The sequence below is a fragment of the Leuresthes tenuis genome, unplaced genomic scaffold, assembly GCF_036924035.1.
Source record: "Leuresthes tenuis unplaced genomic scaffold, fLeuTen1.0.hap1 SCAF_6, whole genome shotgun sequence".
In the NCBI taxonomy this organism is placed as follows: Eukaryota; Metazoa; Chordata; class Actinopteri; order Atheriniformes; family Atherinopsidae; genus Leuresthes; species Leuresthes tenuis.
In genome coordinates, this window is record NW_027325360.1 from 3,344,199 (window position 1) to 3,361,590 (window position 17,392).

The 17,392-nt window shown below is 44.4% G+C and overlaps 1 protein-coding gene across 4 annotated transcripts in view; it reads left to right on the forward strand.

Moving 5' to 3' along the window:
• Positions 1-17,392, forward strand: part of LOC140309384 (ral guanine nucleotide dissociation stimulator-like) — a 57,373-nt gene that overhangs the window by 8,226 nt on the left and 31,755 nt on the right. Inside the window, exon 1 of one of the 4 annotated variants that reach the window (XM_072387225.1) lies at positions 5,225-5,340. The exons of 1 other annotated variant lie outside the window; for it this stretch is intronic. In XM_072387225.1, the coding sequence (XP_072243326.1) occupies positions 5,236-5,340 (105 nt within the window). In that variant the 5' untranslated portion in view covers positions 5,225-5,235. Of the gene's footprint in view, positions 1-5,224; positions 5,341-12,403; positions 12,819-17,392 lie in introns of those variants that run through there. 2 more of the 4 variants (XM_072387224.1, XM_072387226.1) reach the window with 2 other exon arrangements.

A 17,392-nucleotide genomic window follows, 5' to 3' on the forward strand; every position in this document is an offset into this window, starting at 1 on the left:
TTTAAAGAGCAGCAGCATTTCATCCTCACCCTGCTGTGCTTTTAAATCTACGTGTCAAACGTCACTTGTTTCTGAACCAGTAATAAATTCAGCCTTTGTTTCCTGTTTAAATTCCCCCGAGACGACATGCTTGGACTTGAAGCCAGCACACACTTGAATTATTTAGACCAACTGTTCTGTAAAAATGCAAATATTGGCGGCGTACAAGAGGGAAAGAAGAGCCATGGGATCACCGGGTTTTATCTTGCGGTGGTTAATGATTACACGGCACGGATGTTGACCCTGAAATAAGCTGAGTTCACTGAAGCACTCGAGTCAAAACACCACAACTGATCGTAGGGGAGATAAAAACAACACTCAGAGGTTTTCAAAAAGCAAAGTAAAGTCACGTTCTCTCAGCTCTCAGGCGGTGTCTTTTTTTTTTAGGTCACACTTACTTCCTATTTATCAGCGTTTCAGCCGTTTGGGTGAAAAAGCATGTGACCTACATACGATGTGTTTGACTCAGAATGTGGGCTGCTCAACTATTCAGGTTCAGGCTGCAATGTGGTGTCGAGAAAAATATCAAGATGTCAATATGGATTCCAGCTGTGGGCGCTGTGAGTCAACGCTGCTGCCGTGGGAAACCCCTCAACTGCACACAGCCAAACAAAAACCACCTCAGGCCCCCAACTGTAAGGCGTTTTGTTGTGAAGGGTCTATTAAAGTGTGGATTCTTTTCAAAAACAGCTAAAAGCCTGATCCCACACTGCTTCAATAATGTTGAGGTCCGGGCTCTGGGGAGGATTCATCCCTCCATAAGACCTGTTGCCACTGATTTTCAGTCCACTTCTTGTGTCATTTGGCACAGCTCAGCCTTTTCTCCCTGTTTCCCTTCCTTAAGAACGGCTTCTTGACAGCCACCCTTCCATGGAGACCATTTCTGATGAGGCTTGGCCCAACAGTAGATGGATCAGCTTGTTCCGTGTTAATTTAAAAGCTCCTTAGCAACAAATACTATTTTAATCATGTAATTTGTAGATGAAAGAAAAGAGGTGGGAGGCCTGCTTGTAATAAAGTACCTAAAGAAAGCTCGGAGCACCTAGAGAAAGCTCGGAGGACCTAGAGAAAGCTCGGAGGACCTAAAGAAAGTTCGTAGCACCTAAAGAAAGTTCGTAGCACCTAAAGAAAGCTCGGAGCGCCTAAAGAAAGTTCGTAGCACCTAAAGAAAGCTCGGAGGACCTAGAGAAAGCTCGGAGCACCTAGAGAAAGCTCGGAGGACTTAGAGAAAGCTCGGAGCTCCTAGAGAAAGCTCGGAGCACCTAGAGAAAGCTCGGAGGATCTAAAGAAAGCTCTGATCACCTAGAGAAAGCTCGTAGCTCCTAAAGAAAGCTCGGAGGACCTAGAGAAAGCTCGGAGGACCTAGAGAAAGCTCGGAGGACCTAGAGAAAGCTCGGAGGACCTAGAGAAAGCTCGGAGGACCTAGAGAAAGCTCGGAGCACCTAAAGAAAGTTCGTAGCACCTAGAGAAAGTTCGGAGCACTTAAAGAAAGCTCGGAGCACCTAAAGAAAGCTCGGAGCACCTAAAGAAAGCTCGGAGCACCTAAAGAAAGCTCGGAGCACCTGAAGAAAGTTCGTAGCACCTAAAGAAAGTTCGTAGCACCTAAAGAAAGCTCAGAGCACCTAAAGAAAGTTCGTAGAACCTAGAGAAAGTTCGTAGCACCTAGAGAAAGCTCGGAGCACCTAGAGAAAGCTCGGAGCACCTAAAGAAAGTTCGTAGCACCTAAAGAAAGTTCGTAGCACCTAAAGAAAGTTCGTAGCACCTAAAGAAAGCTCGGAGCGCCTAAAGAAAGTTCGTAGCACCTAAAGAAAGTTCGTAGCACCTAAAGAAAGCTCGGAGAGCCTAAAGAAAGTTCGTAGTACCTAAAGAAAGTTCGTAGCACCTAAAGAAAGCTCGGAGCACCTAAAGAAAGCTCGGAGGACCTAGAGAAAGTTAGTAGCACCTAGAGAAAGCTAGTAGCACCTAAAGAAAGCTCGGAGCACCTAGAGAAAGCTAGTAGCACCTAAAGAAAGTTCGGAGGACCTAGAGAAAGTTCGTAGAACCTAAAGAAAGCTAGTAGCACCTAAAGAAAGCTTGGAGGACCTAGAGAAAGCTAGTAGCACCTAGAGAAAGCTAGTAGCACCTAGAGAAAGCTAGTAGCACCTAAAGAAAGCTCGGAGCACCTAGAGAAAGCTCGTAGAACCAAAAGAAAGCTAGTAGCACCTAAAGAAAGCTCGGAGGACCTAGAGAAAGCTAGTAGCACCTAGAGAAAGCTCGGAGCACCTAAAGAAAGTTCGTAGCACCTAAAGAAAGTTCGTAGCACCTAGAGAAAGCTAGTAGCACCTAGAGAAAGCTCGGAGGACCTAGAGAAAGCTCGGAGGACCTAGAGAAAGCTCGGAGCACCTAAAGAAAGCTCTGAGCACCTAGAGAAAGCTCGGAGGACCTAGAGAAAGCTCGGAGGACCTAGAGAAAGCTCGGAGCACCTAAAGAAAGCTCAGAGGACCTAGAGAAAGTTCATAGAACCTAGAGAAAGCTCGGAGGACCTAGAGAAAGCTCGGAGCGCCTAGAGAAAGCTCGGAGCGCCTAGAGAAAGCTCGGAGCGCCTAGAGAAAGCTCGGAGGACCTAGAGAAAGTTCGGAGGACCTAGAGAAAGCTCGGAGCGCCTAGAGAAAGCTCGGAGCGCCTAGAGAAAGCTCGGAGCGCCTAGAGAAAGCTCGGAGGACCTAGAGAAAGCTCGGAGCACTTAAAGAAAGCTCGGAGGACCTAAAGAAAGCTCGGAGCACCTAAAGAAAGTTCGTAGCACCTAAAGAAAGTTCGTAGCACCTAGAGAAAGTTCGTAGCACCTAGAGAAAGTTCGTAGCACCTAGAGAAAGCTCGGAGCACCTAGAGAAAGCTCGTAGCTCCTAGAGAAAGTTCGTAGCACCTAAAGAAAGTTCGTAGCACCTAGAGAAAGTTCGTAGCACCTAGAGAAAGTTCGTAGCACCTAGAGAAAGCTCGGAGCACCTAGAGAAAGCTCGGAGCTCCTAGAGAAAGCTCGTAGCACCTAAAGAAAGTTCGTAGCGCCTAAAGAAAGTTCGTAGCGCCTAAAGAAAGCTCGGAGCGCCTAAAGAAAGTTCGTAGTACCTAAAGAAAGTTCGTAGTACCTAAAGAAAGCTCGGAGCACCTAGAGAAAGCTCGGAGCTCCTAGAGAAAGCTCAGACCTCCTAAAGAAAGTCCGTAGCACCTAAAGAAAGTTCGTAGCACCTAAAGAAAGTTCGTAGTACCTAAAGAAAGTTCGTAGTACCTAAAGAAAGCTCGGAGGACCTAGAGAAAGCTCGGAGCTCCTAGAGAAAGCTCAGACCTCCTAAAGAAAGCTGCTGCTTTGTCTGCTCAGGACTTTCTGCCTGTTGTTTTGCTTGGATCGGACTTTGCTGCTGACCTCACATCGATTCTCTTCCTCCAGCTAATTTAAGAACACTTGGAAATAACAAATGTATGCAGGATATCCACAGTTATCTAAAGTTATGAATAACATCTACTTTGTTGGGATTCTGTCTGCACCTGTTGGAGATCACATGCTTTTTTCTGTAAGTGGTGAAGAAAGGAAGTTGCTGCTGCTGCATCTCCTCCTTCCTTTATATCATAAAGATACTTTTACCCGATATTTGCAGGTTGATGCCTTCGTCTTCCCCACGTTGTCATCACATATTTATGTGAAGACACATGTTTGTAACAAAGAAAAGCATCACCTTCAGGTTTTAGAAGCCAAACCCTTCTTTTTCATCCCAAATCATGGCTTTTATTTTACAAACATTAAGTTAAAGTCGTTTTTGATGTGTTTGCTTAAAGGATAAAATAAACTATTGATCCTCAAAATGATCAGTCAAATAACCAAGTTATTGAACAGTAACATGTCTTCTCTGCTGGTTTTCACATCACAGTTAGTGATAATGTGTCATACTTTTGTTTTCCATGGAGGAAAAAAGCGCTTTGAGAGGAGAAGTGATGTCTTCTTCTGTTATTTGCCTTTTTCCTCCTTTATGTAACATCATAATAGACACAGGATTGGGTCAGCTTTGTTGTTTCTGCAGGTTTCACACCATTGTTGGGTTATTCATCCAAACTTAACATGGATGCTGCATTACAGTAGAAACATTAACATTATAGAGCAAATACGTTTGGTTTTGATGCATTTTGAATGATTTCAGATATTTTTAAACACCTTCCATGTCTGCCGGATCAGACTTTTCTCCTTTTAGTCTTTTCCTGGCACATTGTTGTGTTTCTTCGTGCAAAACCACCAGCTGAAATATGTATCACATCTGTGGGGTGCAAGTGCACGTTGTGCACATGTGCAGTGTGCTCTCATCCGTCAGAACATGGCTCCATGTTGCACAGAGTCCTTTTAAACGTGTGTTCACTGGAAACCAACCTGAATGGGAGCAAAACGTCTCGTTTAAGGGACGAAAGGAGTGGAAAAAGTGCTCAGATTCAGTGCAGGAAGAGCAAAGCGCTGAGCAGCTGAGCAGCAAAAAGACCATAAAAGATTTAAAGAACAGCTATAAAACAGGGCAGCTCGCTTCATGTGGAGCATTTTCAGACTCCACTGGACTCTTCCAGACTCCAATCCTCACAACAGAGGTTAAGAAAAGAAAACAGTCTTAGAATCAAGGCTGTGAACCTTGCCAGAATGTCTGCTTTCACATTTATCGGCGACATTAATGAGATGGGAGGCTGATTCATACATCAGCCTCCGAAGCAGTCACCCTGCTTCATCTTTAATGGGCTCACACAGGCAGTCTGGCACTACAGGAGCAAAACGGAGCGAGTCCTTCCCCCTTGATTAAATCGCTGCAGCATAACGAAGCAGAAGAGATTCAGACGGCTTCTCCGAGCCCCTCTGGATACCTTTATGCTTTATTATTTGTTTCTGGTGGACCACGATCAGCCTGAATGTCACGGCAACAAGAGAACGTGCACACGCTGCGGTCGTGGCACAACAGCTGAGCTGTTGGGCAATACCCCAGAAGACGGAAAGACAAGAGCAGCTGCTGGCAGTTAAGACGTTCCCTGGTGAAGGAGGCAGGAAGGGGAGCGAGGGGCTGGTGGTGGATGGGAGGACGTGGAGGTGCTCCTCGCCTTTTTCTTGCCGTGTTCGCTGAGAGGCGGCCAGTCTGGGGAGTTCCCTCCTCGTTTGTTTGTTGGAAGCAGCCGAGCGGCGGCGGTGAAGTGCTTTAAATGTGCAGCATGGAAACCAAGTCCCTGTTCAGCCTGCACAGAGCGCTCGCTCAGCCCGTCAAGATGTGCATGTTCGACTTCCCCGTCACCATCCTGGACGACCTGGTGAGCTCCAGAGAGGCTGTGTGTGCGTGTCGCTTCCGTTAAACGGTGGGATCCTCGTGTTCTGTTCACGCAGGACAGATGCACCGAAGCCGTTTCTCCTGGCTGTGTTCAGAAAGCTCTTCATGTTGCCTGAGAACAGGCAGCAGTACGAGACGTGCACACTCCTGCGTGTGTGCACGTCAGCTCCGGCACAGCGGACATGTATTCAGCTGAGTGTGTGTGCTTTACAGCAGCTTGTATTTCCTTTATTTTTTGCTTTGTTGCTTGAAAGCAAATCATTTTCCCTTTGAATCAGCTTTGTTGGGAGCTCCTTTTCTGCGTTTCATCAGGTGACTTTTTCTCCCGCCGGGATTTGCTCCTGGCTTCATGTGGTTATCTGTTTCTCTGCTGTCGGTGTTCATACCGACCCGTCGGGCTGCTCAGAACATGCTCGGTCTGAGTGTTGGCCTACATTCATACACCTGGGCAACCGCCCCCCTGCAGAGGAGGCTGCGTGCTTTTGAAATGTTTGATGGTGTCTGTAATGATGCTGTGCTTCCTGTTAGCTTTGCTCCTGCATCAGTCAGTTAATGAAGCCTCAGACTTCTCCCTCTGTGTGCAGACATTAGTTTTATTAGTTGTATCCTGATGCTCTTTATCTCAGGCTGAAATGCTTATTTGATGATATGATATTTTTAGATGATTCCCTCCTCTGTGGTTGTGCTCCCACTGGTGAAATCTATTGAAACGGGTTTGGTTCATCGACTTTTGACTAAAAAACGAGCATCTTTGTCCAAATCTGCCTGCTTTGTCATACAGAAATGTTACAGACACGCTTTTCCAGCTTTGTGGAAGTTTCTTTAAAAATGGTGATGCTGTTGTGCACAAAGTCAGCTTCATAAAGAAATGTTTCTCTCGGCTGGTTTGGAGTATTAAATCACATTTCTGCCGATAGATCATACTTTTGAGCATTAAACCCTGTTTTTAAGGTTGAGTTTCAGGTGTAAACGGCCTGAAATTGGCCAGAACGGTGCGTTTGTGTGCGGTTGGACTTTAAAAATGCCGGCCTCCTTCAGGATTAAGCCTCTGAGTGCAGCTCTCTCTGGCAGTTGACTCCACTTTGACTCTTGCCAGGTATTTTTTGCTGAGTTTGAGCCTTGCAGTCTCTGTGTTGAGTGTTTTTTGTTGTTAATCTTCTTGTTAAAGAGCAGGAACAGTGTTTGAGCACATCTGTAGAGCACCTGAGGCTGTAACAGTAATATTTCATTAGATTTGAGGCGCTGCCAGTGTGAGGGCTGGACCTCTGCTGCCAGCTGGATGCTGTTGCTTTTCTCTCTCTGTAGCTCTGTGTCTGGCCTTCAACACCTGATTGTGTTTCTCGTGACCTAAATTCTCCTCTGGAGTCCACCCAAGCCATGTGTGCTCGCTGCAGTTGGTCTGTTGTTGCAGGAGGCATGTGGATAAAGATCAGTTTCACGTAGAACTGGAAGAGTTCTGTCAAGTCTGGGTTACAGAGACCGTAGGTTTTGTTATGAGCTTGGTGTTTATCAGGGTTTTTATAGGCTGTGCAGTGTTTGTTTCTGATGCTTTCATCTCCAACATTAATATTCTAATTGAATGGCTGCGACACCAACTCTCTGCCTCTGAGCTGAAGCTTCGTTCTTGTTCAGCAGCAACTTGAGTCGATGCCTCCAGCTGTTTATTGTTCTTATATTCACTTCACAGTAATGGATGAAACACATTCATTTTCAGTTCTTTTTGATGCTTGTCTTAAGATTTGATTGAAATATGACTGTTTTTGGTGCCTATATGTCAGTGAAATCTGTGTAAATGACATTTATTTACAGCTATGATGGCAACATAGTGATATTTGAGCTGTTTCTTTCTATCAAAATGTCTTCGGTCATACCTCCCCTGCTTAATTCCACCTGGTTTTTGACTCTTCCTCCACGTTTTGCCTGTTTTTGCCCTTTGGATGTGATTGTCTGGACTGTCTGTGTGGTTGTTACTAAGGATTTGCTGTTAAAAGAACGAGCAACAGATGAATAATTCATCTTCAGAGATGAAGAGGGAGCTGAAAGAGTACACTAAGTGCTGTATGGCTCTTAAAAGCAATAAGAAATGTAAAGGCTGGGCAATTTTGAAATGAATACACTCTATTTATGATGAGAACTGTCTCGTTATTTAAAGCCATAACACAGGAATGGAAGAGCTGGGATCCATAAGATGATCCTGTGGCTACGCTAATTATTGGCAAATAAAAAGCCAACCAGCACTCTTTTACAGGTATGTTTCAATCATTTTTGACCGCCATAATGCACTTATAATGATAATATAAGCTGTTATAGTGATAAGATGAGCTGCTGTTACACTTCAGCTGATGTGCTGTGTGTGCAAATAGAAAATATCATTGCAGCGCTGTGGCTCAGTCTGTCATATGTCAGGGTCTGTGTGAGCGAAGCTGGGAGGATTATTAACCCCCTACAAGTTCCCAGAAACGCTTTTCCAGAGACAAACAGAGTAAAATGTCTGATTTCTCTCTTTTTAAAGCTGAATTTGTGTTACTCAGACGGAGTTACAGATGTTTGAACAAAGTGAAACTGATTTATTTCTGTAAATACGCTGTTTTAGTTAGAAAACACTATCAGACCACAGGCTAATGTCTTAATTTCAGGTCTTATTCATATTTTCTAAAGGATGGTCCAGTCCAGGTGTTCTCCACACACTTGTTGGTTGTTTTTCCCTCCCTGTGGACGTCTTCATTCAGGGTGAAACACTGAATATTTCCACACAAACCGGAGAGATGAGGCTCATCTGCGATGCTTTAACCGTAGACTGTGGGAATGTGTCGAAGGAATCGGGTTTACTGGACAGTCGGGACCTTTTTCAGTGAAAAAAAGTCAGGAAACTATTGATAAGTGGATAATCGGAGGCTTGGGTTCCCTCGGTGTTCTAGTCTTTGTCACTTTGATATAAAATGTTGAATCAGAAGAATTTGAGCCTCGCAGCGGTTCGACACAGCAAAGTCAGGTGGGAAACAGCTGATGACCTGCTGCTGGGCTGCTGGACTTGTCAGGGGGTCATTTAAATGTGAGTCCAGTGTTTCCCACGTGAAGAAGGGCCTCAGGGGGCTTTAAACTGACCGTGGAGCGTCCCACTCTCAGTGCCTAATGCTGGTGAGTTCACTTTATTTCTGATCTGCTGGTAGTTTGATTAATTAAACATTTAGAATTTATTTATGAGTTTATATCGATTAATTTAGCTGTTTTCCATCTTTCTTTTATAAAACAGGGATGGGCAGAGGTCTAATTAGTTGGATTAAAAGTTTAACAGCAGTCAAACGTTCTCAGCTGTCGAGCTGTCAGCGGGCTGCAGAGCAGGGGAAATGTCTGCCGGCGTGTTGATAATGTTCACTGAGGGTTGTCTCTGAGATATTTAACAAAAAAGGAGCAGCATTCGTGGAGGTTTTAGTTCTAGATTGCCTTTCCTTGCAGCTGCACGCCTCCACCAAGCAGTTTATCATCATCTTTCTCAAGGCTTTTCCTTCCCTGCGTTATGGCTTTGAATAATCTTACAGTTCCCATCATAGATGGAGTGTATTTATTTTAAAAGCGCCTAATGTTTACATTTCTTATCGCTTTGAAGGAGAGCAGGAAGCAGGTTGTCTTCCTGAGGCAGAAAGCGCGCTGTTCGTCCCTCTCAGCTGCCGCTAAGACGTCACAAACGATCATCTGTCGCTGGTGCTTTTAACAGAAAGAAGTCCAGCGAGAGGCAGAAGGGGCAACCGAATCCAGAGCAGTCAGAAAAGCAGGGAGAGGTGCGTCTTCGATGGGGCAACACACATCCAGGCAGGAAACAATCGCTCCAGGGCGGGTGTGTTCAGGGGAGGAACTGGGGAGGGAACGGGGAGCAGCTGTGCAGGTGTTTGTGGAAGGGCAGGAAAACACTTTGGAGACAGCGTCTGGACAGCGAAGGAGTGGCAGAAGAGTTTCAGCTGCTGCCAGACGGTGCTTAAAAGGCTCATCTCGTCTCCATCTATTGTTATTGTTCCTTTGGATTGTGTCTGGAACTGGCTGCGCCCACAGGAGCTGGTTTACACCCTGAAATGGTTAGCTAGTCTTCAATAAAAGTCAACAAAGATGGTCCCTGTCAGTGTGTTTTTAGGTTCTGCTGAATCAGCAGTATGAAATAGTTCAAAGCTGCATGTGGGGTTGTACACATACCTAATTATCAGGTTGCTTTGTGCTATCTGTGCAGCTTGATGGACACTTCTGCCAGCAAAGAACAGAAACATTACGTACGTGGCTGTCATTTTGGTTTTGTGTCAGGATAGCAGCCTCTAATTTGTCAGCTTGAAGACACAAATGAAAGACAGTAAGCTACAAACAGCCTTTAAGGTCAGGGGAAGATGGAACTCGGTCTGATGAAGTGGATCAGTCAGTAAAACATATGCAGAACCATTTTTCTGACAGCCTAATTTTCCAAAGAAACGGCAGCTAGCTTGTGTTTGCTCAGCCTTGCCGACGGTTGTCAGGCTGCCTCAGAGCAGAGCTGCGTTCCCCACTTGGCTGCAGTTGGCATGAGAAAGCATTTCTAAATGCCAGGACCTTGGAGGAGCACCTGAATGGCTCTGCTGGCTGAAATAATAACAGGACATAAATCCAAGGGCTGTTAGAGGCTGCTCTCAGAAGCTGCTGCACTCTGGTGAAAGATACGCTTCTTTTTGTGGCAGAGAGTGAATCTGTGGAGGAAAAAAGGAAAAACTCTCCTTGTTAATCTCTGATGGTCGAGTCACTCGTTCTTTCTTTGGGGAAAACCAAATGTCCTTTTATGTTTCTGCAGCTTCCCATAAAGCATTTTAATTGCCAGTCAGATATTTTTGAAGCACCACTCTTATATTATTCTTATTTATTTAGAGGTGTTTTTCCACGGCCTGGCTGGCCTCAGTGTGCACCACCGCCCGCAAGGCAAATGTCAAACTCTGGTTCTTTCTCCCCCCGACAGAATACCATTTACGGCCCTCTGAAATATGGTTTGCTGATTAGACAAACTGTCTATCTGTGACATGCTAGGTCTACGGGCTGCTTCAGCTTTACATTTATACCTCGCTACACTGTGAGTTTCCTATAATACGTCCGAACATTCTCAGTTATGAGTTATTTTTTAACTCCATAAGAAGATGAACTTTCTTCGTCTGTCATTAAACTCTTACTTGTGTCTCACATAACATTAATTTACATTTTTTTAACTTGTTTTCCCTTGAGTTTAAAACCAAAATTACCTCGAAAGGTTATCATTGTGTGTGGGGAGTGGGTTGAGGTCCAGGACTTAAATTGGACTTGTTTATCCTGTATTAGGAACATCAGTTAACATGAAAAATAAGTCCGGTGTTAAATATTGTGAAGATATGAGCGACTTTTCTTCTTAAGATAAGCTTTTTTTTGTAAAGTAAAAATGACTAAAGGAACTCTCGCTTGTTAAAAGAACGCTAACACAGGCTAACACAGGCTAACACATGCTAACAAACGCTAACAAAGGCTAACACAGGTTAACACATGCTAACATACGCTAACACATGCTAACACAGGCTAATACATGCATGCTAACACATGCTAACACAGGCTAACACATGTAACACACGCTAACAAAGGCTAACACAGGTTAACACATGCTAACACATGCTAACATACGCTAACATGTGCTAACACAGGCTAATACATGCATGCTAACACAGGCTAACACATGCTAACATATGCTAACACACGCTAACACAGGCTAACACACACGGACTAACTGCTTTTCAGTGCAATCAGCATTCAGTCGAACGACCCTGCAGTGGTCACGGGTAATTATCAGCTCTGGCTCTCGTTAGCATTGTGGTGCTCATGCTAATTCTCACTTTTCTTTACAAAAACACAAGTTTACTAACTTTAGCCGCTCACACGAAAAGAGATGAGATACTGTTTAACCTACTAATCTGAGGGTAAACGGATGACTGCTGGCTATAGCATCACATTACACAGTTGAACTGCATTGCTTTAGCAGCATAAAAGGTGCATAACAAGCTCTGAAATGTGAGGATTACTCTGTAGTATTTGCACACGCAAGGTTTCATCGTGAAACCTCTCTTAAGCTAATTTTTTACCATATAGCGAAGTAGAGTTCTTCCTCAAGACAAATCACTGCTAATTCTTATTTTTGATCTTTTTGGTAGGCTCAGCTTTATCTCACCTCTGTGTCTTGGTCCATTTGCAGCTCTTTGGTTTATATTAATTTGTTTTATCTTAGTCAAGTTTATATTTAAAGCACATTTCATGTGCAAAACAATTCAAAGTGCTTTACATTCAATAAAAGCATTGCAGCGGGGAGTGGAAGAAGCAGTAAAAATACATAAAAGAATATAAAAAGAGAAAGAAAATGATTAAAAACAAGCAACAGTTAACAGATATCGTGCAGATTTCATGCATAGACACATGAGAAAAGAAATGTTTTTAACCTGGATTTAAAAATGTCTACATCTGGCAGTTTGTTCCACTTGTTTGCAGCTAAATGAAGAGCTAAGCATTTTCAGAACATGTTTGATTATCACCCTGATTAGGAGGCAATCATCCATCTAATTAACATGCTTCACATGTTCCAAAGACAATGGTGTGTACTGCTTCTTCTGAGTTTAAGAAAGCTTCTCAGACCTGTTTTATTTCCAAAAAAGCTAAAACTCTCCTCTAAAACAAGACATTTCTCTCACTGAAGAACTGGAGACGTAAACCAAAAGTGCTTTGAGGGATTAAATCTTAAAGTTTTACTTTGATATGTTGATTTTTGCTCTAATATTTAGACTTTCCAGAGGTAAACCACTTATTTCCACCCGTGCATTGCGCTCATGCCAGAGTTCTTCTTCTACCAGCCCAAAGCAGCAAAGCTGTCCACGCCTCAGGTAACGCAGAGCTGGAAAACTGGACTGACCACTGGTGGTATTTCAGGGTTATTCCCGTTCAGTCTAACCAGGAAGTCCCTGAGAGTTGTATTGCTTCATCTTGAGCTTTCATTTTCTGCCACAGCTGCTAAAACGTGGCTCAGCTCCGGCGTTTTCAGTTGTTGCCGCGGTTCGGCGCCATGAAGAAGTGATTTTACTTCAACTTTGACTGACATGGACGGACCTGCTGAGCTTCTCCAAAGCCACTCTCCGTTTTCCCAGAATAAGTTAATTTTTTCTAGTGTTGTTCTTTGCGTTATTGACACAGCTGGTAAAGTAAACACGTGCGAGCGGAGCGTCGGGGGGGTCGGCCAATCTGTGACGGGGGGAGTAGGAGCCCCGGAGGCCCTTTGATGGGTTTTTGCTCCAGTATCATCTGCAACTGAAGGCTTGGGCTCTGGTTCTGAGCTGAGTCGTTATGTGGTGCTGGAGCCGGTGGAGCTGTGGGCTGCTGGTCCGGACAGGTGTCTACTACAGCGGGGAGGATTTCTACCAGGCAGCCAGGAGACAGGTTGGAGGTTTTCTTGTGATTTACAGACTCTCTCGCCCACATGTAAACACACTGAGCTGTTTGACTCTCTGGGACACTCTGATAAGGACTGAAGTGCAGTTTCTTCCACTGATAAAAGCTGATAAAACACACCTGTGTGCTCTTCTTGCACTTTACTTTCTGAAGGTCGTGTCACTTTAGGAGTGACCAGCAGGCTTATTTTTGCTGTATATTTAGAAATGTATGAATACGGTGGAATAGCACCGTGTAAAAAGCACTAAATCAGTACTTTTTTAACTCTTCCTCGCAGCAGCAGCACAGTTTTCAGGACACAAACTCAACACATGGCTCTGCTTTAGACTGGCACAGAGCTGGAGCTGACGTACGTTGCTGTGACCGTTTAACACGGCGTGATGCTGTGTCCGCTTCGCCCGGCTGATAAACAAGCGTTGGTCGCTGTGTTGGTTTGACTTTATTTCCTTCGAGCAGTAATGGCTGAAAACTTTGGATCAAACTCTGCCCCCTCTGACAGAGTCGGACTCCTGGGTTCCTTCTATGGAGCTTATTGTTAGCTTTTTATAGAGCTGTTATATCTTTATTTGTAAGTCGCTTTGGATAAAAGCGTCTGATAAATACAGAAACATAAAACTGGGTGGATTGACTGTACCTGCTGAGGTGGAGGAAGCCTGCCACAGCTGACTCTGTTTCACAGCTTTGTTTCGCAGGTTATTTTATGTCAGCAAAACAAAATGGCAGCCAATCATTGGACAGATCAGAAGAGATGTAGTTAGATTCAGACGAGTGCAGGTCAGGCTGGACGTTACGTTAGAGTAATGCAGTAATACAGTACAGCAGCTGCTGCTGTAAAGTATAACATCTGTATCGTATTTGCGCTCTATGACTAAAGGACACTTTGGATAGTGGCGACCGACAATAAAACCCTTTTAAAGCTCGTCTAAAACCTGCTAAATCTTCCTTCTTAGTGCTGTTTTTTATCTGCATTCAGTGCCGTGTCAGCTGCTCTAAATTAGACCTCAGCTCCTGTCGGCATCAATGGGAACGTCCAACATGAGTTTTCACTGGGGGGGGGGCTGCATGTTGGGCTCAAAGAGTATTAACGGTTCACAGAAACCCGTTTAGCGATGGTACCTTCAGTTAAAGTTGTAAAGGAGGCTCCTGAAGTGAGAGCAACAGCTGGGCTTAAAGAGATGAGACTGATGGGTTGTACCATCTGCAGGACAGCTGGGGGCAGGCTGAGCTTCATGTTTGATTAAAGAATAATAAACTAACTTAGAAAGTCTAGAAGAAACTGCAGGGTACAGTTTGATGCCATAATGTGGTTCTGAATACGCTGGAACCCTCAGAGATCTGTGGGGAAAACTGCTGCTTTAATCAGCTTGTTTGACACTGTGTTTAAACACGCTACTGTTGATGAAAGCACTGAAATGCCACCGTCAACAGCTGCGTTAAGCTGCTGGCTGTGAGCATTTGTTCTCAGAGACGTGTCCCCGTGTAAAGAGTGTAAAAAACGGACAGTTTTTAACTTCAACAACATCTGAAAGCACTTTTTTAGGCTGATTTTCAGCTGATGCTAATGGCTAACTCGAGCTACGTCCTTATGCCTTTATTTGCCTTATGTTTTTGTCCTTATGCCTCAGGACTCGGTAAATGTGAATTTTATCAAAAAACAGTTTAAGTTGTGTTTTAAAACCTTCTTCAACAACTTTCCTTATTTTCTAGCTTGATTTTGAAAGAGGGAGTAAGTGCAGGAGCAGAACGCTGGTTGCTGAGTTTCTAATTACTGTATAAGTATAAGCTCAGTGTGACCCCGCTGCAGAGCATCTGAAATAAAAGAATAGACGCCTCCCTGACTATAATCTGATCCCATTTACCATCATTACAGTGTTCGGGCTTCACAGCAACATGAAAACGGTGCAGACGTCTGACCTCGGCTGTCTGCTCCTGTTAAGAGCCGTCAGACTGAAACAGGAAGGCAGCGGGCCAACATTCTCCGAATCCCACTCATTACGGCCGTTGGATTAAAAAAAAAGAATAAAAGCATCCTTCCTGTGAGATATTTCACCTAGAAGCCAGCCCCTGGACATGATTCACACACCACGGCTCATAATTTTAGCATTCTTCATTTGTTAAATGCCTGCTCCACACCACCTCCTCACAATAGAATACATTAGAGTTAAAATAGAAGCGGCGAAGGTTAAAAGGCTGACTGTGCAGACCCCTGCACTCAGGTGCTTTAAGGGCTTCTCCATGAGCCGTTCCCTGCTTCCTCTACACCTGTGAAAAGTTTTAAAATAAGAATATAAGACGTACTCTGCAGGTTAAGCTCAGAGATAGTGTGACACATCTTTCCCTGACATGTTTAATGTTTAAAAGCACTTATTGTCACCTTCATCTCTGGATGGCTGCAGACCGTCTCCCATCAATTTAAATGTTCCTCCTCGATATTCAGGCTTTCACAACCCTGTTCTGGCCAAAATTAGTCATGATAAATATTCTTATCAGTGGAAAAGTTGGACATTTCTATCTTTCCAGCTTTAATTTGGTCTCTGCTCAGCCAACCTCTGACGAGCATTTCAGCTAGTTGAAGTTCACTTCCTCCATCAGCTTGATTCTGTCTGTCTGTACGGTGGTTTTATGAGTTTTTTTGCTTTAGGAACCCTGAACCAAACCAATAAGTGTCGCGTGAAGCCAAAACAAGGAACCAAAAGAGGCTACATGCTCCTGAGAGATGCAGAGTTGATTGATAATTCAAGAGCTTTAGAGAATCAGAAGAGGTGCAGAAACTTTCTGTCCATCTCTGGCTCATTCTTTCATTCTAACCCTGTTTTTCTCACTCTTGCATAACTCCATACTTCGCATGTCTGGGAGTCTCATTGGCAGATTTGTTTTTGTGGAGCTCTGGGCAGCAGCTCAGTTTAACAGCAGGCTTCTTCTGCTGGGGGGGGGGGCGTAGTGCCTTGCTGAATGGCACGCTGGGTAAAAAAGTGTCACCAGGATGAGAATAACTTTCTGATGTCACTGCCCTGATTTCCGTCCTGACGGAGATCCTCCTCCCATTCTTGGACCCCCCCCCCCCCCCCCCCGCCTTCGTTCAGCTGCTCTGGATCCATTTGAGTAAGTCGTGAGTGTTTCTTTGTGCATGTGTGAGAGAATCAGAAAGCAATGCGGACTGCTGGCGTCACCCTCCTCGGGGAGCGGTAAAGCATGTTGGAGCATGGACCAGAACCACAGCAGCACAACAACATCCTCTGCTGCTGATTCCCAGCAGATGGAAGAAGGCTGTTCCTAAATCACAGCTGACTCAAAGCTGCCCGACCCTCAGCAGCTCAGATTGTAGGGATTCAGCCTGATATCTGTGCTGGATCTTTTTAGCTTTAACTCCTGCAGTTTTATGCACCAAAGCAGTTAAAGTACTCAGTGATTTATGGGTACCTGCTGCACAGCGACGGTAGCCTTGCAACAGGTTTTAGTCACATTTCAAAGCATTTTTTCACCATGATCAGTCTTTATTGTTGCTGGATTTAGTTTAATAGAAAACAGGAAATGGGATCTTGTGGCACAGCTTTCTTCAGTTATCGTGGCCCAATGATGTGGTGGAACTTCTTTTTTAAGTGTGCCCCACCTCTGAAAACCTAATGCAGTAACTATTGGAGGCACAGTCCCATCCAACAACGCCTCTGGCATGTAGTTTGTGAACCTGGCTGCCTTTCACAGGCCTGTGGCAGAATTTAACGAGTCCTTTTTGCCTCAGAAACATCAAAATAATTCTGGATTTTTCACTCCTACTCTTGTTTTATTCCCTCCTATAACCAGGAAGCAATCTTCTTGACACATTGCTGAATAATTAAACTTTTGAAACGTCTCCTGTTCTGCCACATACCCCCCCCCCCCTCCAGCAGCTGCAGATTTGTGAGTTATGACGTGCAGCGACTCAGTTATGAGAAAGGTCTGGGAGGTCAGGCCTGTTTGTGGTTGGATTTGGCCTCATCTGCTGCAGCAGATGTTTTTCTTAAATTCACTTAATCACTTTCACTCCTGGTGTCTGCAGGAAGTATCAGTTCAGATGATATAGCTGCACATTTTAGCCAATAAACATGATCAGTGAAAGTTTATTGTTGATTATCTGTTAATTAGAGAGAGGCAGGCTGCAGTGGTTTGAGTTGGTAATTATTTTAAAAGCCTCAGATCAGGGGACGGGTTTGTTATTGTGAAATAAGACCTGCGTTACTCACATTGGCCAGAGGGAGGCAGTGTAAGAGTTTAAATCCACCAAACCTCCTGCTGAGACATCCTGGCTGTGTTTGGCTGCAGAATCCATCACAGATCGGCTTCGGTGCATCAGTTGAGTCACATCTCAGGACTTCACATGAGGCTTAACCTGCGGCGACACTCAGATAAACAGGTTTGTGTCACAGCAAAGCGGGAACATCGCAGTGGATATTTCAGGAGCTCAGGAGTTTCCAACAGTGCAAGAAACGCTGAAAATAACCAAAAAATGCAACATAATTAGGTGTGTTGAGGTGGTTTTTAGATTAGATTAGAGTCATTGTGCAGAATACAGTAAAGAGCCAATGAAATGCAGTTAGCAT